The sequence below is a fragment of the Staurois parvus genome, unplaced genomic scaffold (assembly GCF_062004578.1).
Source record: "Staurois parvus isolate SC_StPar_1 unplaced genomic scaffold, SC_StPar_1.0 ptg001260l, whole genome shotgun sequence".
Taxonomy (NCBI): domain Eukaryota; kingdom Metazoa; phylum Chordata; class Amphibia; order Anura; family Ranidae; genus Staurois; species Staurois parvus.
This window is the reverse complement of record NW_028319056.1, coordinates 354,168-376,821: the sequence shown is the minus strand read 5'-3', so window position 1 is coordinate 376,821 and position 22,654 is coordinate 354,168. Positions and strand designations below refer to the sequence as shown.

Here is a 22,654-nt window from a genome sequence, read left to right as displayed (position 1 = left end):
ATGACAGGTCCCAGAAGCCGCCGGACCAATCACAAAGTGCAAGTGCTTCTCGCTCATGCGCACTGGGCAACCGGCTGTCATGCCGAGCGCCATTACAGAAGCCGGGAAGACAGCGCGCGGCTGGATCGAGGAACAGGTAAGATCAAACAAAAACTCTGCGGAAGTAAGAGCGGGTACCTGTCAAATTCAGGTACCCGCTCCCCACCTCCCCAAAGGTCAGCAGTCATCTGTACTGTCCGCAGTCTCTGGTCATCCCTGTGCTGTCCGCAGTCTCTGATCATCCCTGTGCTGTCCGCAGTCTCTGGTCATCCCTGTGCTGTCCGCAGTCTCTGGTCATCCGCGTGCTGTCCGCAGTCTCTGGTCATCCCTGTGCTGTCCGCAGTCTCTGGTCATCCCTGTGCTGTCCGCAGTCTCTGGTCATCTCCTGTACTGTGTCCGCAGTCTCTGGTCATCTCCTGTACTGTGTCCGCAGTCTCTGGTCATCCCTGTGCTGTCCGCAGTCTCTGGTCATCCCTGTGCTGTCCGCAGTCTCTGGTCATCTCCTGTACTGTGTCCGCAGTCTCTGGTCACCTCCTGTACTGTGTCCGCAGTCTCTGGTCATCTCCTGTACTGTGTCCGCAGTCTCTGGTCATCCCTGTGCTGTCCGCAGTCTCTGGTCATCCCTGTGCTGTCCGCAGTCTCTGGTCATCCCTGTGCTGTCCGCAGTCTCTGGTCATCCCTGTGCTGTCCGCAGTCTCTGGTCATCCCCTGTACTATGTCCGCAGTCTCTGGTCATCCCTGTGCTGTCCGCAGTCTCTGGTCATCTCCTGTACTATGTCCGCAGTCTCTGGTCACCTCCTGTACTATGTCTGCAGTCTCTGGTCATCTCCTGTACTGTGTCCGCAGTCTCTGGTCATCTCCTGTACTATGTCCGCAGTCTCTGGTCATCCCCTGTACTGTGTCCGCAGTCTCTGGTCATCTCCTGTACTGTGTCTGCAGTCTCTGGTCATCTCCTGTACTATGTCCGCAGTCTCTGGTCATCTCCTGTACTGTGTCTGCAGTCTCTGGTCATCTCCTGTACTATGTCCGCAGTCTCTGGTCACCTCCTGTACTGTGTCCGCAGTCTCTGGTCATCTCCTGTACTATGTCCGCAGTCTCTGGTCACCTCCTGTACTGTGTCCGCAGTCTCTGGTCACCTCCTGTACTATGTCCGCAGTCTCTGGTCACCTCCTGTACTATGTCCGCAGTCTCTGGTCACCTCCTGTACTATGTCCGCAATCTCTGGTCACCTCCTGTACTATGTCTGCAGTCCATTAGTTCAGAATTTTTTTTTGTATACTTGTGTGTTAGAGTGAGAGAGAGAGACAGGTGCCACAGCAACCTCCAGGGTAGTTGATGTGGTAACTCTGGCTAAGTTGCATTTGATGTGTGTTGAGGGTGGACACTTACCTTGAAATGAACACATTGTTGTTTTGTAAGGGGAAGAAAGTGTTATGGTGAATAATATGGTTTTAATTATGTGTTTTTGTGTGAGTGTTTGTCTGTTTTGGCAGGTCACTGCGTGGTGTGGCTCTCTGACTTTCACAGTTTAAAATTTTGGCTCTTTGTGTCTAACTTGTTCGCCACCCCTGCACAAGACATTAGAGGTGACATTTGCATTCAATTCATACATCTTACATAAAGAAAGAGTCATTGAAAGGACATTGCTGATTGGACAGATACTTCTAACAATACAGATAATGAAATAGATCATTACAATGTAGCTATATTAATTGGCGGCTCTCCTCCTCTGTGCCCAGGGATGGATAATGTGATCGTACTGGTCGATGATCTGCAGGACAGCAGAGATCAGGAGAAGACACGGATCCTGGAGAACCAGCCCAGTATTGGAAGGTGGAACCACCTCCTCCTCGTATCACAAACAGAGAAAGCTGATAAAATGGAAATTGTACGGAAACTGAAGAGTATAAAGCAATTTTGTCATCCTTCAGGTAATTTTCCTTTAATTCTATGATCCCTGTCTATTGTTGGTATAATTGGGAAATTTCACAATACGGGTGTGTTTAGCAAGGATTTAGTTAGGGTCCTTAAAGACCCGGGGGCACCCCTGAACACCAAGCCTTAAAGTGTTACTAAACCCCCAACAGTACAATCAGTCTGTAGATGCAGTAAAGCATGCTTGTTATACTCACTGTGGAACCTGAGGGGTTAATACTCTGCACTGTGTTGTTTGGAAGAAGGGGAGGATCAGAGAAGACAGGATCAGTGTCCCCCTCTTATCTCCTGATAATACATATCGTGTGGAGGCACTATGCACATGCTCAGTTTGGTGTGTATTGCTAGAGAGGTTTTTTTTTTTCTCTTGGGAGAGTGCGTGTGACCAGCACAAGGCCAATCAGCACTGTCCAGACAGAAGTCAAGGGTTCTGCATCCTCCTAGAGCAAAATGAAAAATAATTGCATTTCCATGTTGTGTGTACTGTGGGAGACCAGATATAGTGAATGCGGGGTCCGGGGAGACTGGATATAGTGAATGCAGGGTCCGGGGAGAACAGATATAGGGAATGCAGGGTCCAGGGAGACCAGATATAGTGAATGCAAGGTCCGGGGAGAGCAGATATGGTGAATGTGGGGTCCGGGGAGAGTGGATATAGTGAATGCAGGGTCCGGGGAGAGTGGATATAGTCTATGCTGGCTCCGGGGAGAGCGGATATAGTGAGTGCCGGGTCCGGGGAGACCAGATATAGTGAATGCAGGGTTCGGGGAGACCGGATTTAGTGAATGCGGGGTCCAGGGAGAGAGGATACAGTGAATGCGGGGTCCGGGGAGAGTGGATATAGTGAATGCAGGGTCCGGGGAGAGTGGATATAGTGAATGCAGGGTCCGGGGAGAGTGGATATAGTGAATGCGGGGCCTGGGGAGAGCGGATATAGTGAATGCAGGGTCCGGGGAGAGTGGATATAGTGAATGCAGGGTCCGGGGAGAGTGGATATAATGAATGAAGGGTCTGGGGAGACCAGATATAGTGAATGTGGGGTCCAGGGAGAGCAGATATAGTGAATGCAGGGTGTGGGGACAGCGGATATAGTGAATGCAGGGTGTGGGGACAGCGGATATAGTGAATACAGGGTCCAGGGAGAGCAGATATAGTGAATGCCGGGTCCGGGGAGAGCAGATATAGTGAATGCAGCGTCCAGGAGAGCAGATATAGTGAATGCAGGGTCCGGGAGAGCAGATATAGTGAATGCGGGGTCTGGGGAGAGAGGATATAGTGAATGCGGGGTCCGGGGAGAGCGGATATTGTGAATGCGGGGTCCGGGGAGAGCGGATATAGTGAATGCAGGGAACGGGGAGAGCGGATATAGTGAATGCAGGGTCCGGGGAGAGCGGATATAGTGAATGCAGGGTCCGGGGAGAGCGGATATAGTGAATGCAGGGTCCAGGGAGAGCGGATATAGTGAATGCAGGGTCCGGGGAGAGCGGATATAGTGAATGCGGGGTCCGGGGAGAGCGGATATAGTGAATGCAGGGTCCGGGGAGAGCGGATATAGTGAATGCAGGGTCCGGGGAGAGTAGATATAGTGAATGCAGGGTCCGGGGAGAGCGGATATAGTGAATGCAGGGTCCGGGGAGAGTGGATATAGTGAATGCAGGGTCCGGGGAGAGCGGATATAGTGAATGCGGGGTCCGGGGAGACCAGATATAGTGAATGCGGGGTCCGGGGAGACCAGATATATTGAATGCAGGGTCCGGGGAGAGCAGATATAGTGAATGTGGGGTCCGGGGAGAGCAGATATAGTGAATGTGGGGTTCGGGGAGAGTGGATATATTGAATGCGGGGTCCGGGGAGAGTGGATATAGTGAATGCGGGGTCCGGGGAGACCAGATATATTGAATGCAGGGTCCGGGGAGAGCAGATATATTGAATGCAGGGTCCGGGGAGAGCGGATATATTGAATGCGGGGTCCTGGGTTTAGTATCACTTTAAGGGGCGGGGTCTGCACACATTTTTACTATTTATTATGATGGAAGGTCTGGTTTACAGAGTCCCAAAATGATTCTATTTAAACCAAGATTGTGGCCTGTGTGTAGTTCTCAGGGACTGGAATCTGAACATCCCCGCTGTAGAGTTATAACATTTATAGTTCTAATGAAACCAATGATACAGGCAGATATTTTTATCTCTACAAACTTTGTATTTTTTAGAAGATTTTTCAAAGAAAAGGCCCCCGGAACAAAGACAAAAATCGGTAAAGGTGAGTGATAAAGGCAAATTTATACCCAGTATATACACTCACCAGCCACTTTATTAGGTCCAGGGGCGGGCTGACCATTTGGAAACTTGGGCACTGCCCAAGGGCCCGGTGTCAGTAGGGGCCCCATGAGATGCCCCTGGTACCTTTTTCATAGGCTTTTTTGAGTTTGGGCAAGGACACGGGGGACCCATGATCCCCTATTGCCCGGGGCCCCATGAGTTGTCAGTCCGCCCCTGATTAGGTCCACCTTGCTAGTACCGGGTTGGACCCCCTTTTGCCTTCAGAACGGCCTTCATTCTTCGCGGCATAGACTCAACAAGGTGTTGGAAACATTCCTCAGAGATTTTAGTGAATATTGATATGAGTTACTGTTGCCTTTCTATCATATCCAACCAGTCTGCCCATTCTCCTCTAACCACTGTCCTCAACAAGGCATTTTCCTCCACACAACTGCCGCTCACTGGATATTTTCTTTTTTTTGGACCATTCTCTGTACATTCTAGAGATGGTTGTGCATGAAAACCTAAGTAGATCAGCAGTTTTTGAAATACTCAGACCAGCCCGTCTGGCACCCACAACCATGCCACGTTCAAAGTCACTTAAATCCCCTTTCTTCCCCTTTCTGATGCTCGGTTTGAACTTCAGCAAGTTGTCTTTGCCACGTCTAGATGCCTAAATGCATTGAGTTGCTGCCATGTGATTGGCTGATTAGCAATTTGTGTTACCAAGCAATTGAACAGGTGGACCTAATAAATTGTCCATGTGAGAGTAGAGCCGACAGCTTGCGCAGCACTTTACAAACGAACGGGAGTACAGTTAAAATACAATTCAAGACAAGTGGGTTAGGTGAGCCCTGTTCATGGGTGCTTACATTCTAAAGGGACGGGCAAGGGAAGGGCAAGAGATAAAAATGGTAATAACTATGAGGGGAAGAGTTCCTCAAAAAAATAAAAGTTGAATGGAACTGTTAGATGGAGGTGGGTAAGGCTGCCCGGAAGAGATGAGTGTTCAGGGATCATGTAATGGACAGAGTAGGAGATAGATGGGTTGGAAAAGTTCCAGAGGATGAAAGAGGCTCTGGAGAAGTCCTGGAGGTGACAAGAGCGCTAGAGAGCAGGAGGTCTAGGAAGGAGCAGAGAGGATGGTTTGGGTGACATTTTGAGATGAGGTTGGTGATGTAGGTCAGTGCAGAGTGATGAATGTCTATATGCTGTATGTCATTAATAATAATTAGAATTGTATTTGTTGGGTGATCGGATGCCAGTGTGGGGATTGGCAGAGAAGGAAGGAGGACAATGAGTGGTCAGTAAGGTGGATAAGGCTGGTGACAACATTCATGATAAATGGAAGGGGGACAGCCTACATTCTGTAGAGGTAGGCCGATGAGGAGAGAGCTGCAGTAATCAAGGTGAGAGATAGGTGGTGTAGTGGTTTGGTGGTGTAATTGGTTAGGACTGGACGTATTTTAGAAATAACTATTACGGGGGTTAAGGTAGCAAGATTTAGACTGGGGCTGGGTGTGGGGCTGAAAGGAGATTTCAGATTCCCGGATCACACATAGCACCCAGGCACGAGGAGAGGGACTGGTAGTTTCTTCTGTGTTCTAGGTATTTATATTGTGCAATTTCTTTTTGCGTGTTCCCTATTGATCTTGCTCTTAGGATACCTCTGCATATCCTCCGAGATATGACATTATCATTTTCTTCGTACTGGAAGACGTCAAGATTGACTGGCTACGGAAACTGCTGTCATCTGAGATATTCGGACACAGGCAAGTTACAGTGCAAAAGATGTTCCTGCATGAGAATGGACGACTCAGAGAAACACCATTGCAATGTAAATTCGGGATCGTCTATCACAGTATGAATGGTGGAGAGCTCCTCACATCCGAGGGGGGATTTCTATGTGATGGAGTGCTACAACAGCTGTCTAGAAAACTTGGTAAGAATCTTCTTAGTGCAAACCAACCAACCAATGTCAAGTAATGCAAGAGTGCATGGATGAGTAGACGTCAAAATGGCACATCTCTGTTTTCATGACATTAACTCCATCTTGACTCAGTAGACTTCCTTGCTATGCCACCAACTAGTACTATCCACACCAGTCCCTAAGGAAGCCCATTTATATTTTATCCGTTCTACCACTGCCCTCTTGTCCATACTACTACTAGTCTTTTATTATTTAAAGTTTCCTGAAAGCTCACATTTCCTGCATGTATTTTTAGATAATGTGATATAATTCCCAGATCCTTCCACCACTCTCCATCCTGAAGGATCCTATCGTGTGTTTGCAGCTGCCGGTGGGAAAGAAGGGAGGGAATCTGGTAGCACTAACAGGGTGGAAACCTATGGTGCCCAGGGAGGGTGATAGGTGCAACGGGGAGGGGGGAAATACTGGAACCGATCCCCTGTATGGATCTCTCTGCAGCAGCTTAAAGCCAGCGGGAGGGAGAGGAGAAGCAGCCAGCTTTCAGCTGCTGCAAGAGAGCCACACAGGGGATCGGTTCCAGTAATTATCCTCCTCCGCTGTGCTGATCACCCTCCCTGATCACATCTGATTCACCCAGCTGCCTGGGCCCCCCTGCTGGCATGGGCACCCTACAGGAGGACTGATGGCACCCCTTTATCCACAGCCCTGAATGAACATTTTTGGAGGATGTGGGTTGATTCTATGAAACACATTACAGAATGTACAATATTTGACTAACCACATTTGTGATGGTTGCATCAGGCGGTATTGGACTGTTTACACTTTTGAAATGCAAAAATACAGTCATTAACCCCTTGCCCCCCAAATGACCCCCCCCCTTCTTGACCAGGCCATTTTTTTGTGATACGGTGCTGCGTTAATTTAACTGACAATTTCGTAGTCATGCAACGCTGCACCCAAAGGAAACTTACTTCCTTTTATTCCCACAAATAGATTTTTCTTTTGGTGGTATTTGATGGCCTGTGCGTTTTGTATTTTTTGTGCTATAAACAAAAACAGACAATTTTGAAAAAATAACAATATTTTTGACTTTTTGATATTAAACATGTCAAGTAAAAAAATTTTAAAAATCAAATGTCATAAATTTTTAGATTTTGTTTTAATTCGTATTTTAACTAGTAATGGCGGCGATCAGTGACTTATAGTGGGACTGCATTCTGACACTGGGGGGAACTGTCTTGGTGTCACTGACATCCCCAGTGACACCAATACAGTGATCAGTGCTAATAAAAAGCACTGACACTGTACTAATGGCACAGGGCAGGAAGGGGTTAACATGTGGGGCGATCAAAGGGGTAACTGTAAGCACACTGCTTTGTATGGCTCTGTTCACGCCCCCTACCCGGAAATGCAAAATCATGCATCTATACTTGATTTTGCGCACCTGTGCCACCCTGTAGCAGTATCTCTGATGTAGGGTGGTGCGGAAGCGGTTAAAGATGCTTCAATAAATATGTTCCAAATGAACAAATAATGTGCTACAACAGTATAGGTAAGCCCGGGGGAAAGAAATAAAAAAATAAAAAATAAGCACAGGGACAGACTTGACAGGGTTAATAGTGGAGACAACTTGGGAGGGGTTAAAAAGTTAGTGTAGTTTTAAATTAGTGAGGGCATACCTAATTGGTAGTGGCCTGTTGCTGGGAGGGGTCCCAGGAGGTTAAGGGGGAAGTGGTGGTCCAGTCGGCAACATTGCAGAAGAAAAGAAGCTTCCAGCCCTCGCTCTCCATCATTTTCTGTGTTCTTGTTATGGCAGCCTGGCAGTGGTTGGTCTTTGGAGGAGGAAAGAATTCTGGATACAGAATGGTTCGGGACTCATTGGTGGTATGGGGACCTAGGTACATTCCTGTTAATGATGGGTTAACTCAGAATATGTAAAATGGAAGTCACCGCGGATAAATAGGATTAGCTCCGACCCTGTGTGTTGCGGCTGGGGGCCTGAGTTTAAGCAAAAGGTTTCCACGGTGAATATACTGTAGGTTAGGTTTGTTGCCCTCTAAGACCACCAAGATGTTTTTCTCTATTTCTAGTTCAGGAAAGCTATGTTATTTAAATTGAATTAACGTATTTGTTAATAAAAGACTGCAATGGCCATTTCTGACTCCAAACCTGGTTGTGTTCCTTTATTGTATATTTGGGTTTGGGGAGGGTGGCCTAGGAGGCTTGGGGTAAGATTGGAAGGCATCTATTATACACTTGTCAAGATCATTTATGAGGATAATTATGGTCTTCTGTTTGTATCCAGATAGGAACAATGTAATGGTGATTATTGATGACCTAAGGGATAGCAAAGACCAAGAAAATATGAGGACCTTGTGGAATCAGCACCACCTTGGAAGGCTGGCCAGTGAATTACTCCTCATATTACGCACAGAGACTGAATCACAAATTATTAGGAAACTGAAGAATATCAAGCAGCTCAACAACCGCTCAGGTAATCATTTTCATTCATATAATAAATATCCCAGCAGTATATATGGGAGGGTACAACTGATACGGCAGTAGGTGACCCAAGTGGTAGAAGAGTAGGATTCTAGCAAAAGTTCTTTTTTTTCCATTTATATCATGTACAAGTCATCTGTGCGCTTCAATTCCATCTCAAGTCCAAAACATGAATTTCTCCAGAGCTAACTAAACATCCAGCAGAGAGGACCTGATAATATAGAGCCATTTACTGCAAATGGCATATGACAGGATGGTTGGACATGATTAGTACATTGTATGGAAACAATGAGTATGACTTAGGCACCGAAGAGGAAATAAAACCAGACAGGGATTTTGGACCCCGAGGCAAATACATGTTTTCCATGGTTTCTCCCAATTTTATAAAATTAGTAAAGGTCTTGTTTTCGGATCTGCAATGGAAGTGGAAGATGCAGCTACTTTCCGTTGTAAAGTGATTTTAAAGGTGTTTTACTTTTATGCATTCTATATATGAAGATAAAAAGCTTTCAGTGTGCAGCCCCCCCCCCCCCTCCAATACTTACCTGAACTCAATCTCCATCCAGCGATGTACATGAGATCAGCTGCTCTCCCGGCTCTCGGCCTCCTCATTAGCTCAGAGACAGTCAATCAGAGCCAGTGAGGAGGCATGGGACCGAGCCCTGCCCCAGGGGCGTCCCTAGGGTTGGTGTCACCTGGTGCGGTAACACTTGGTGTCACCCCTCCGACAATCCCCGTAGCATGGATCGGATCTGCGGATTGAGCATAATGGATCAGAGTCTAATTCATTATGCTTCCCAATCCGCAGAGCCGATCCATCTTGCTACCTATACAGGGTTAACTGATCTTTCAACACCGGTCCGGTCTCCACATACTCGAGAAGTGATGTCAAATGGAGGAGGTTCCTGCTATCGTGGCCGCATTTCCTGGTTACAGAGAAGTCCCGGATCTTGCACAGCCTTACCTAGATCAGATAACCCCATACAGGTTGCAAGCTGACAATCCCCGCAAGATGGATCAGATCTGCAGATTGGGGAGCATAATGTATCGAACTCCGATCCATTATGCTCAATCCACAGATCCGATCCATCTTGTGGGGATCGATGGCTTGCTTTAAAACTTTCCTTTTCGTGGAGCTCGTGGAGAGGGTCCAATGTCACTCCATGCAATAGGTGTCACCCTCCACACCGCCTAGGGACGTCACTGTTCTGCCCTGTGTGTCTTATGGGGGCACTCAGCAGAGGGGAGGAGCCAAGAAGGCTGGCGGGGGAACACAAAAAAAGGAAGATGGGGTGTCAAGGTCCTACCTTTTCCCAGAGGTTATGCTGCTCCATGTGCTGGCATCCATCTTGGGTTTCTGCAGAGCATGGTGGGAGCCTTTTATGCTTTCAGGCCTCTGCGGTCCCTCCCCCAGAGGGGTGTGGTTGATCACATTTAAGCCTGTTGTCTGCACTTGCTCTTTGCATTCGTGTCCTGTATGATCATGTTGCAGCAAGCTCTGTTCCTACTCTCGTGGCTCTCCTGGAAACTGACTCGGCTTTGACTAGACTATTCTCAGCGTTATCCCTTTATCTGACCTCCCGTTGCTGAACCTGGCTTGTGACCTGTTATTCTTGTCTGCCATTCTGTACTGTCTGTCCCGTTGTTATCGACCCGGCCTGCCCGACTACGCTATTGTCTTATCTGGTTTCTACCAGCTATACACCATTGGCGGCGGCCATTACCACAGCTGGGGTGACTCGGGGGCCGCGACCTGGTCCCTGGCTGTGTCAAGTCCATCCCCACCATCAGGGGCCCTGGTGAAGGGCAACCTGGGGCTTAGACACCGCGCCCTGAGGCACTCTGGTCTGTGGGTGGTGGTTGTCGTCAGTCGGTGCGTGGCCCTGCCATTAGGCCTGCCTGTCCGTTCCACAGCTCCTGCCCTGACATGGGGGCTGCTCTTTGCAAAACCATTGCACAGAGGAAGTAAATATAAGATGTGTGTTATTTTAAAGAACACCTTTAGTATTGACTGGGTAGTTACTACATCAATTTTGTGATTCCTTGGTCAGTGGAGAATTTGTGCAGAAGATTTGTGTTTGGAGGGAGGGTTTGTACTGGGAAGGAGGCTTTGGGTGGAAGGATTTGTGACAGAACTGGGGAGAGGATTTGTGCTGGGGAGGTTGGGCGGGGGATTTGACCCAGGATGGAGTAGAAGGAGTTGTACTGGGGAGGATGGGGGGGGAGGAGAGGATTTGGCCCAGGATGGAGGGGGAGGAGTTGTGCTTGGGAGGATGGGGGGGGATTTGATCCAGGATGGGGGGGAGGAGTTGTGCTAGAGGGGAAGACCGGGGGGAGAGGATTTTTTCTGGGAGGGGAACTGGGGGGGGGAGATTTGAAGAGACAATATTCACTCTGCACCCCATAGGAAATACGGGCGCAATGTGAAGGAGGTCCCAGCACGGCTGTACAAAGCGGAGGTAGCAGGGTTGCATTGTTGAGGCAAAAATCCTTGCAATGGCCCTGGTAAATGGTAAGCTCACATGACTGACTTATACCTATAAAAACGATTACATGCGGTTGTGTGATAAATTCATACCATTTATAAAAATTTACGGAATTTTGTAAAGGAATCAAACAATAAATATTCCCTGTTGAATCTTGCTTAGGTTTGGAGCATACCGTGCATTGAAAGGTGGGTATTATTGGTCGAATTCAAGGGACCGATATTTTGGAAAGTGAGACCAAATGCAGTCAAAGATTTTTGCATATATATATTTTTTTTATTTTACAGAACAATCTCAGCAGCAAAGCTTAATGCTACCGAGAGTGAAAACAATACAGGTAAGTCACAAAACAGAAACACTTCACATTACAATGTTTGGAATTTTGCAGATTCAAGTCTAACTTTCATTTTTTTTTATTGAGCTTCCTAATTGTGTCAGGAGCTCCAATTGCAGAGTTTTTGATTTACACATTATCCCAGCTTGCCAACTGGTACTCCAACACCCGTTCACATCCTCCCCAACATTGCAGTGAGACTTGCTCTACCTCTGTGACCAATATGGAAACATCCACTGCATGGTGACTTCTGGCTTTAGATTCCATGCACACTAGCGTTTTTTAAGCTGCTAAAAGCTGTTATCAGCATATTGTTTTCTGCTCCTAGAGGCTAGCATTTTTTGAGCTTCAGAATCTAGGAGCAGAAAAAAAAATTGTTTTTGTAGAGTTTTTTTGGAGTGTTTTTCCAGCAGAAAAAAAAAACGTGAAACACTTCCATACACTACTAAAACACTTCTAATAGCTTTTTTCTAGTTTTTTTTTCATCTACATGTACTTTAAAAATGCTAATTAAACGCTAACGCTCCTAAACTATTCTGAACTCTAATAAAACGCTACTACAAAATGCTATTACAAGTGTTTTTATCTAGTGTTTTTTTAGCTTAAAATACGCTAGTATGCATGAAGCCTTAGTTGATGTTGGCGATTAGTTGATGTTATGTATTTATTTATTTTAAAGCAACTACAAGTTCCCAATAGGCCAGCTACTTGAGTGCCGTGTGCACTGATCAGGATTTTTAGGTGATTAGGTTTTCACAACGGCCATTGTGCTTTTTTCATAGTTGAATTTAGCTGAAAATGTATTTTTCTCCTAAGCAATGATGACCAAAGCTGTAGTGACTCTCACTAGACTGAATTTGTAAATCAAAGCTTACCCTGTAAGAAGATCATGGAGGCTTACCTCTCCCTCTACCCATGCCAGTGAACTCCCCTCCATTAAAAAAAATGTTCTCCAAGGTCTCTTGCAGGCGCATCGGTTTCCTGAGTCCCACGCTGTTCTCTCTGTTTCCTCCCTCTGATCCCTATGTAACTATTGTGTCTTCCAGTGGCATGGGGGTCAGCGAAGGAGCTCTAAACCACAATGAGGGACCAGGAATCTGACAGTACCAGAAATGTTGTTGTTTCCAGGCCAAGACTGGGACAAAACATTTTATACTGAGCAGCCCCAAGCCCGGGGACCCTTTCCTTAGAGCCCAGTAGCAGAATGCCAGGACTCTGGCCCAAGAGTGACCTTTGTGACCCCGGTAGTTCTGCCACTAGTGTCAGTAGGTGGCAGAAAGAAAGAGAGAGTGAAAGAAAAAGTGAGATAAAGGGAAACAGAGAAAGAAAAAGGGACAGAGACACAAAGAGAGAAAAAGGGAGAGAGAGAGAGAGAAAGAAAGAAAGGAAGAAAGAAAGGAAAGAAAGAAAGAAAAGAAAGAAAAGAAAAGAAAGAAAGGAAAGAAAGAAAAAGAAAGAAAAAGAAAGAAAGAAAAAGAAAGAAAGAAAGAAAGAAAGAAAGAAAGAAAGAAAGAAAGAAAGAAAGAGAAAAAGAAAGAGAGAAAGAAAGAAAGAAAGAAAGAAAGAGAAACAAAGAAAAAGAAGGAAAGAAAGAAAGAAAGAAAGGAAGGAAGAAAGGAAGAAAGGAAGAAAGAAAGAAAGAAAGAAAGAAAGAAAGAAAGAAAGAAAGAAAGAAAGAAAGAGAAACAAAGAAAAAGAAGGAAAGAAAGAAGGAAAGAAAGAAAGAAAGAAAGAAAGAAAGAAAGAAAGAAAGAAGGAAAGGAAGAAAGAAAGAAAGAAAGAAGGAAAGGAAGAAAGAAAGAAAGAAAAAGAAGGAAAGAAAGAAAGAAAGAAAGAAAGAAGGAAAGAAAGAAAGAAAGAAAGAAAGAAAGAAGGAAAGAAAGAAAGAAAGAAAGAAGGAAAGAAAGAAAAAGAAGGAAAGAAAGAAGGAAAGAAAGAAAGAAAGGGGAATAGAAGACTGACGGGGAGTGTGGGTGGGGCAGACACAGGAGGAGAGGGCAGGAGGAGGGGCAGAACCAGCTTTCTCTCTCCTCTCCTCAGAGCTCCAGGGGACAGTCTGTCCTGACAGATCCCCTGCAACAGCCGAAGGGAGGGGGGATCCCGGCAGCATCGAGGGGGGCTGGCAGCTGGGGGAGTATACAGGAGCCCAGGGCAGCAGGAGATGGACAGGAGGGGTGGTCGGGTGGCACATGGAGGAACCGGTCCATGCATTTCTCTCCTGCCTCATTTGAATGCCTGCAAGAGGGACAGGAGGAGAAGCGGACATTCAGTGGTGGCAGGAGTGAAATGCATGGACCGGTTCCTCTATGTGCCGTCCAGCTGCCCCTCCTTTCCAGGCAAATGCCCGGTGTGCCTTATAGCCAGTCTGGGCCTGGTTGTTTCTGAGAAGACTGCGGAGGACAATTTCTTTTTAATGGAATAGCAATATATGGTTTCCTAAATATAATCATTTAATTACTTTACATCTTTTATTAAACAAACTCTAGCTTATGTTTTGTTTACACATCTTAGAGCTGTTCTCAGAAGACACCAACATCTCAGAGATCCATCATTGGTATCTTCTCTGTATCAGACGAGGGTCATATCAGTTGGCTCAGAAGATTGCTGTCATCGGACATCTTTGGACAAAGAGTAGTCACCTACCATAAAATGTCATCATATGATAATGTGGAACTTGGAGAAGGAAGCCTTCAATGTGTAGTAGCAATCCTATATCACACTATGAAGGATGGACCAGCGCACACTGAGCAGAAGGAATTTCTGTACCGCAAAGTAACAGAACAGCTGGTACATAAACTAGGTAAGAGGCTTCCTGACTAAAAGATTCTATCCACTTTCCTAGATGTATCAAAAGTTAGGATTCTTCTCTTGTATCAATGTATAGACATATGTGGAGTGACACTCTTTCGTTGTCAGAATTACATTTATGACCACAGAAATAGTTGATAGTTTGGTCCAAGATTTACTAAAATATTGGCAATACGTGTAATTGTCTAGAGGAGGATTACATCTCAAAAACCCTTTGATCAATTCTGTACATTATTGATTATTAATCTCTTCCTTGTTATCAGGGAGGGGGAATGTGTTTGTGCTGATTGATGATCTGCGAACATATACAGACAGAACCTGGGCACAGTATATTCAATCCGGAATTGAAAAGTGGGCTGGTGATCTCCTCTACATCTGTGAGGAAGAAAAGTACGATGGATTGCTGCTGGTTAAAAAACTGAAGAGCCTAAAACCATTCAGCCAGCCCCCGGGTAATTTTCCACAACTCCCTTCATCTAAAGTTATAGAGATAATCCTGTTCCTTGTATTTGATTTGTTAATCATAAAATGAATTATATTTTAAAGTGTTATTAAACCCTGGACCCCGCATTCACTATATCCGGTCTCCCCGGACCCCGCATTCACTATATCCGGTCTCCCCGGACCCTGCATTCACTATATCCGCTCTCCCCGGACCCCGCATTCACTATATCCGCTCTTCCCGGACCCCGCATTCACTATATCCGGTCTCCCCAGACCCCGCATTCACTATATCCGGTCTCCCCGGACCCCGCATTCACTATATCCGCTCTCCCCGGACCCCGCATTCACTATATCCGCTCTTCCCGGACCCCGCATTCACTATATCCGGTCTCCCCGGACCCCGCATTCACTATATCCGGTCTCCCCGGACCCCGCATTCACTATATCCGCTCTCCCCGGACCCCGCATTCACTATATCCGCTCTCCCCGGACCCCGCATTCACTATATCCGCTCTTCCCGGACCCCGCATTCACTATATCCGGTCTCCCCGGACCCCGCATTCACTATATCCAGTCTCCCCGGACCCCGCATTCACTATATCCGCTCTCCCCGGACCCCGCATTCACTATATACGCTCTCCCCGGACCCTGCATTCACTATATCCGCTCTTCCCAGACCCTGCATTCACTATATCCGCTCTCCCGGACCCTGCATTCACTATATCCGCTCTTCCCAGACCCTGCATTAACTATATCCGGTCTCCCCGGACCCCGCATTCACTATATCTGCTCTCCCCAGACCCCGCATTCACTATATCCGCTCTCCCCGGACCCCGCATTCACTATATCTGGTCTCCCCGGACCCCGCATTCACTATATCCGCTCTCCCCGGACCCTGCATTCACTATATCCGCTCTCCCCGGACCCTGCATTCACTATATCCACTCTCCCCGGACCCTGCATTCACTATATCCGCTCTTCCCAGACCCTGCATTCACTATATCCGGTCTCCCCGGACCCTGCATTCACTATATCCGCTCTCCCCGGACCCTGCATTCACTATATCCGCTCTCCCCGGACCCTGCATTTACTATATCCACTCTCCCCGGATCCCGCATTCACTATATCCGCTCTCCCTGGATCCCGCATTCACTATATCCGCTCTCCCCGGACCCTGCATTCACTATATCCGCTCTCCCCGGACCCTGCATTCACTATATCCGCTCTCCCCGGACCCTGCATTCACTATATCCGCTCTCCCCGGACCCTGCATTCACTATATCCGCTCTCCCCGGACCCCGCATTCACTGTATCCGCTCTGCCCAGATCCCGCATTCACTATATCCGCTCTCCCTGGACCCCGCATTCACTATATCCGCTCTCCCTGGACCCTGCATTCACTATATCCGCTCTCCCCGGACCCTGCATTCACTATATCCGCTCTCCCCGGACCCTGCATTTACTATATCCACTCTCCCCGGACCCCGCATTCACTATATCCACTCTCCCCGGATCCCGCATTCACTATATCCGATCTCCCGGGACCCCGCTATCAGTATATATGCTCACCCTGGACCCTGCATTCACTATATCTGATCTCCCACAGTCCACAGAACATGGAAATGCAATTATTGCAGTAAATAATTACTAATGTGATAGAAGTCACAAGATTGGTATATACTGCTGATGAGAAAAGGGATTTAGCAGTTTATATTTACTAAAATAATTTATATTTATATTTTCCAGAATATCGACCAAAGATGAACTCTGTTCAACCAACACTGAGAACACAAAATGTGAGTAAATGGACAGCAGTACTTTATTAATACACAGAGAGACGTTTTGTAAAGACCAGAGTGTACTAACATCATACATTTTTTAGAATATAAAATAACACCTACATTATATAAAGGGAACATATAGTGTTTTTTTTTTTATCTGTTTTTTTTTGAGCCATGATTTGGGTTTTAATCATGTTCATATTCTATGTGTATTTCAGACAGCAGACCATGAATTAGAGCACCATCCTACTGTGGCAGGGGCGGACTGACAACTCATGGGCAATAGGGGATCATTGGGCCCCTGTGTCCTTGCCCAAACTCAGAAAAGCCTATGAAAAAGGTACAAGGGGCATCTCATGGGGGCCCCTACTGAACCCGCGCCCTCGGGCAGTGCCTGAGTTTCCAAATGGTCAGTCCGCCCCTGTACTGTGGTTACAATGGGTGGAAACAAATGCTTTTCTTGAATTGTAGAACATGTGTAAATTATGTTTCCCTTCTTCTTAACATCTGTGATTTCTGCAGTTCAAATAAATGTGAGGTTCTACCCCTTATAGCTGCAGTTGGAGCATTGCTGTCCTATATAAATGTCATGTACAGTATATAACTGATGACGTGTAGCCCGTCTCTCTCATATTTGTTGGGAATACAACAGCATGTACTATATAGTATTGTGTGTTAAGATCACTTGACCAGTAGATGGCACTGTACACTAAGGTCACTAGTTGTGCATATGTGTAAAACTTGTTGGTTCTCTCTCTTCTTCTCTTCCCTCTCTTCAAAAACCAAGATGTCTGCTGAAAAATGTGTTCTGTATGTTTGCAACTTAAGCCACACAAGTGAAACAGTGTTCTGCCTCATCACAAGCTACCAGTGTCTTCTCTAACACATAACCAACAATATTTTGGCTCCAGTGTATATTTTCTTCTTTTCAGACAATATCAGCTCCAGCTAGTTCTATCATTGCCATCTTCTCCCGTTCAGAAAAGTCCAAGCTTAACTGGTTGGACAGACTGCTGTCATCTAAAGACTATGGAAACCACCGGGTCATATTCCATCGGATTTCTCCTGACAATACGAAGGGATTTCAATCAATTGCATCACGTTGTAAATTTGCAATCCTGTATCACTGCATGGATCGGGGTTACAGACATCTCATGGATAATGAGAATTCTCTGTATGATAAGGAGCTGCAATACTTATCAGCTATAATTGGTAAGATTCTAGTTTAACCTCTTTGCACCGGCAACTCCCGGCCCTTTAAGAATTTCAGAAGCCGGGAGGCGGGCAGGGTTTTAGGGTCATGTGACTGCCGTGATTCGCCGTTACGATGGTCACATGATCGGAAAAGGTCCTGATCGAAAGGGGAGATCAGGACCTTTCCGTGAGTCAATGATAGATGCGCTGGGAGCGCTCAGGGCGCGCGTTCTCATCACATATGTATTTTCTAATTGCATGCAAATATGCGGCCGCTCAGCATCAAGGCCCAGAAGCCGAGAGGCCGCATAGTTGTCTGCGCTCGGCGTCAAGGGGTTAAGATGTAGTTACCTATAATTCAATAAAGATTTTCCCTATTTTTATTTGTGTATTTTTTAAAATAATGAAGGAAGGGTCTACCTCCAAGGTAAGCCTGCTTCCAATGTATTTATTACTATATATACTGTATGTTTAATAGTTAGAAGATCATTTTTAATTGGGGGGCAATTAGCAGAGGGGCGTTGACTTTACATGTACGGGATTTGCAAGCCAATAGCAATGAGCTCAAGGCTCAGTCCGAACACACGCTGAGACTAAACTTTGGCTATTCGGGTGTTTGGACTAATGGCCGAACATTGACCTGTTTGGGGGGAGCCAAATTTCATTCATAATGGTGGTCTTGCTTCCCCTATTATACATGATAGCTTCCCACTGTCAATGGTTGTTAAGGACACTGGCAGGTGCAGGAATCGTTGAGTCTCAGTAGTGGTTCTAAAGTCTCAAAGTTTTTTACCTTCATGCATGAAGGTAAAAAACCTTCTGCATGTAGCAGCCCCCCAGCCCCCAACACTTTCCTGAGCCTCCTCTTGATCCAGCGATGTCCATGAGAGCCTTAGTTCACCGGGGACTCTCACTCCTGATTGACTGAGGCAGCAATCACAGTGAACCAATCAGGAGAGGTAGGTAGCGGGCCAAGCTGTTTACTATTGAGAAACCTGACAGGAGGGAGAGGCCAGGAGCGCTGCAGGAGGACACCAGAAGAGAAGGATTACATTTTTGTTATTTTTAAGAAATAAAAAAAAAAACAAGACTTTAGTATCACTTTAACAACCAGGGATGTCATCGCCCCATTCACATACATGGCTGGGTATCCTTGGTCATGTAACCAAGGGGGCAGGGATAGTTTTGGCTGCCACCGAGAGCGATGTCAGTAGAGAAACTATAAGAAATAACACCCTTGATATTATAAAGAATACTGAAGTGGAGTTATACCAAATCTTCCTTGGAAGTTCCCCCCCAATTGATATCAAGCCCTTTAGGTCTGGTATGAATTTTAAGGGAGACCCCACGCAAGCAATTCAAGAAAAGCATGAGGTCCCTTTCAAAATCCAAACCTGACCCGTAATCTGAGCATCCAGTCTGTCTGGCCAGGACAGAGGGTAAGGGTGAGGATATCTGCCTTCTCCCCTTCTGAACCCTACCAGGTCACATGCCCTCACCATTGGGGGTACCTTGCCATGGGGGATGCCCTGGAAAAGCATCTTGTCCCCATGTTGACGAGAACAAGGGTTTCTTCCCTACAACCTTGACCTTGTGCTGTAGGCGGTCTGTGAGTTGGGGACTTTTTGGAATCTGGAAGACCCCTTAGACAATATAAATCTACATCAATTGTGATGTCCAGAGCCTGCCAACCTTCTTAAAAAAACAAATAGCCTTAAGGATTTGCTTTGTATTTTTGGGGGACCTTTGGAGGGGTCTTTGTGCTTGTTTGAAAAAAAAGCCAGTATGCAATTGTAATTTACCAGCAATATAAATGCTTTTTTCTCCATTTGTAAATGTCAGTTCTTGAGAAAAAAATCACTGCTTACTGCTGAATGGACTTTTTTTTAACTTTTTTGGCATTGGTATATGTTCCTCAGTGAAGTGCACCTGTTTTTGACAACCCTTTGACTATTATCTCAGAAAATAATTTTTGATTTGACAGATTCAATCGATTTCAATGGAGTGTGAATTTGACATCCAAACTTTTTCGAAGTTTGACAAACCCTGTTCTAATCGAACTCAGGACAGTTCAGCTCTTCCCAACTAGGCAACAAAAACTTGTCTTTTTATCTAAATTGTTAGAAGAATTCAATTAGGTTTTCTGTGCTGAATAGCTAAATCGAGTGTTGGGGATTTTATTTAGACCTCGCAAATATCTAATGACTTGATTATTTAGACCTCGTAAATATCTAATGACGCGACTAAAGGCCTCCAATTATTTCTTTTGACTAATGTCATCACTTGTGATTCTTAAAGGTAAAAGAAGAGTGATTGTGGTGATTGATGAAGTGAGTAACAGCAGCGAGGAAACAAAATCTTGGATTCTGGAGAATAAGCCCAGTCTGGGAACGTTGGCCAGAGATGTTCTACTCTTCAGTAAATCAGAAAAATCCCAACATGAGAAGCCCAACAAAAGTATACATGTAGACAGGAAGTTTGTCACAGTGTATGAGAAACTTAATACACTTAAGGAAATTCTAAAAGAAGGAATGACTTCTGCTTCATTTTACAGTTCAAAAGAAGACTTTGTATAACTCCTCTTCAGTATTCTTTATAATATCAAGGTTGTTATTTCTTATAGTTTCTCTACTGGTATCGCTCTCGGTGGCAGCAGGCTTTTGGTATGGAGAACCTGAGCTCCTTGGACAGCTACCATCACGTCATGAGACCATTGGGTTCATACACAGTCCAGATGTCACTGCCAGCCACCCAAGGAGATTCCTTGGACAGCTACCATCACGCCATGAGACCAATGGGTTCATACACAGTCCAGATGTCACTGCCAGCCACCCAAGGAGATTCCTTGGACAGCTACCATCACGTCATGAGACCATTGGGTTCATACACAGTCCAGATGTCACTGCCAGCCACCCAAGGAGATTCCTTGGACAGCTACCATCACGCCATGAGACCAATGGGTTCATACACAGTCCAGATGTCACTGCCAGCCACCCAAGGAGATTCCTTGGACAGCTACCATCACGCCATGAGACCAATGGGTTCATACACAGTCCAGATGTCACTGCCAGCCACCCAAGGAGATTCCTTGGACAGCTACCATCACGTCATGAGACCATTGGGTTCATACACAGTCCAGATGTCACTGCCAGCCACCCAAGGAGATTCCTTGGACAGCTACCATCACGCCATGAGACCATTGGGTTCATACACAGTCCAGATGTCACTGCCAGCCACCCAAGGAGATTAGTTGCACCTTTCGTCAAGAGATATAAGTCTACAGCCTTGTTAAAAACTTGTTTTCATTGAACTAGCTACTTCTCTCGAGGAATATATTCTTTTCCTTAATATCTTTAAAATGTATGTAAGCCCAAAATCAGTTATTTCTGTGTGTTTTGTGTCATAAATTCCATATACAGTTTTTTTTAATATACCATCTTGTTTGTGTATCTGTTGCAAAGTTTCTTACATGAAGATCCTGCCAGTAACACCACTTACTGTTGCTAGTTGACAACTCAAAGCCATTGCCTCACCATTAGTAGCAATGTTGTTGGGTTAATCTTTGCATTCCTCTAATTGGCTGTCTATATGAATAACCTAATTTCAATGGCCAACTGAAGGTGCTTGTAGCATGTGTTGGCAATATGTAAATATGACATCTGAACACATCTATAGACACCCCCCAATTTGTGCACAATGACAACTAGCAACTCCTCAGTAGCACTACCCCTAGAGGAACTGCTTGTAGGTTTCCCCAGGTTTCCCCCTTTCTTCACCCCGCAGCCAGGCACAAAGTATTTTCCACAGCCAGGTACACACACTCTTGCTCGTTGTCTCCAATGACCAGTCTAGGGGATGTTTGTTTTTTGGAGTTTTATTGTAGCACTGGGGATAGGGATGGGGAATTGTAGTAGGATACTCCAAGATTAGAACTTTTCACACTAAGGACATCTAGCTGATCTCTTAGGGATCTTTCACACGGATTTTCTGTTCAGGTCCGCCTGCCCGTTTTTCAGGAAGACCCGATCAGAACCTCCATTTTCCTCTATGGATCGACGGGTATAAATGGACACGTGTCCGTTTACGCCTGCCGACATCCGATCCAATCCGCCAACAAGGGACGGCTGGGAATCCAATTCTCCCTCCGTCCGTCAGATTGGATCAGATGAAAACGGACAGGCGGTTTGTTTTCATCCAGCCGTCCACTAAGGAGTGCGAGCAGATCTGTGTCTGCTCTGCAGCAGCGGAGCAGAGAAAGAGCTGTGATCTGCTTGTTCAGCAGGGATCAGAGGAGAGGTGCCCCCCCCCACCCGTTGAGCAAGAGGATCCACTAAACGGGTCCGCTCCATGTTAAAGGACCCTTAGTTGGAGCACTATTGAAGTCCTGGCTGAAAGCAGATAGCAGACATCTCTTTAGGTTGTAGCAACAGGTAGTTTAGGAGAGAGCAAAGTCCCTTTAGCCGTAGTAGTAGTTACAGGTCTGAACTCCTCAGATACATAATATGAGAAATAGAGAAAAAAAGCGCCACAAACAAACTAAAACAAAAGCTGCACTCCTAACCAAAAAAAAGGTAAAAATGTGAATAAATCAAAGAGTGCGCTAAATATAAGTAAATACAAAAATTATTAGTTTAAAATAATGAAAAAAAAAAATAATAATAATATATAAAAGTCCATCCAGCATCACAAAGTAATAAACTGTTCTGAAATCTTGTATAAATCAAACACCGTGCAAAAAATCCACCACCAAATGAAATGGGTACACTCACCAGAGCTCCATGCTGACCAGATTATAAGTCAGCAAAGATAGCTCCTCGTAGACTGTCGGCTGTGATATTTGTTCCTCAGATACATGCCTGTTACAGCAGACTGTGGTAGTCCAGAAGTAATAGAACTGAACAGAGTCCTTTGCATTAGCACCCATTGGACAAGCTCCTCAGAA

At 45.8% G+C, this 22,654-nt stretch overlaps 1 protein-coding gene across 1 annotated transcript; it reads left to right on the top strand.

Moving 5' to 3' along the window:
• Window positions 1–1,780: 1,780 nt before the first annotated feature.
• LOC149437753 (uncharacterized) lies at window positions 1,781–21,143 on the top strand. Its single transcript, XM_089660668.1, has 9 exons — window positions 1,781–1,970; window positions 4,185–4,234; window positions 5,896–6,175; window positions 8,469–8,657; window positions 11,439–11,488; window positions 13,997–14,285; window positions 14,557–14,798; window positions 17,451–17,730; window positions 20,011–21,143. Exons 1-9 carry the CDS (start codon window positions 1,781–1,783, stop codon window positions 20,286–20,288), a joined length of 1,848 nt encoding a protein of 615 aa, XP_089516794.1. The 3' UTR covers window positions 20,289–21,143.
• The last annotated feature ends 1,511 nt before the right edge of the window (window positions 21,144–22,654 follow it).

Coding starts and splice junctions, on each gene's coding strand:
- LOC149437753 (XM_089660668.1), top strand. CDS start 1,781: ATGGATAATGTGATCGTACTGGTCGATGATCTGCAGGACAGCAGAGAT. Junction 1,971..4,184: donor GCAATTTTGTCATCCTTCAG/GTAATTTTCCTT, acceptor TGTATTTTTTAG/AAGATTTTTCAAAGAAAAGG. Junction 17,731..20,010: donor ATACTTATCAGCTATAATTG/GTAAGATTCTAG, acceptor TGATTCTTAAAG/GTAAAAGAAGAGTGATTGTG.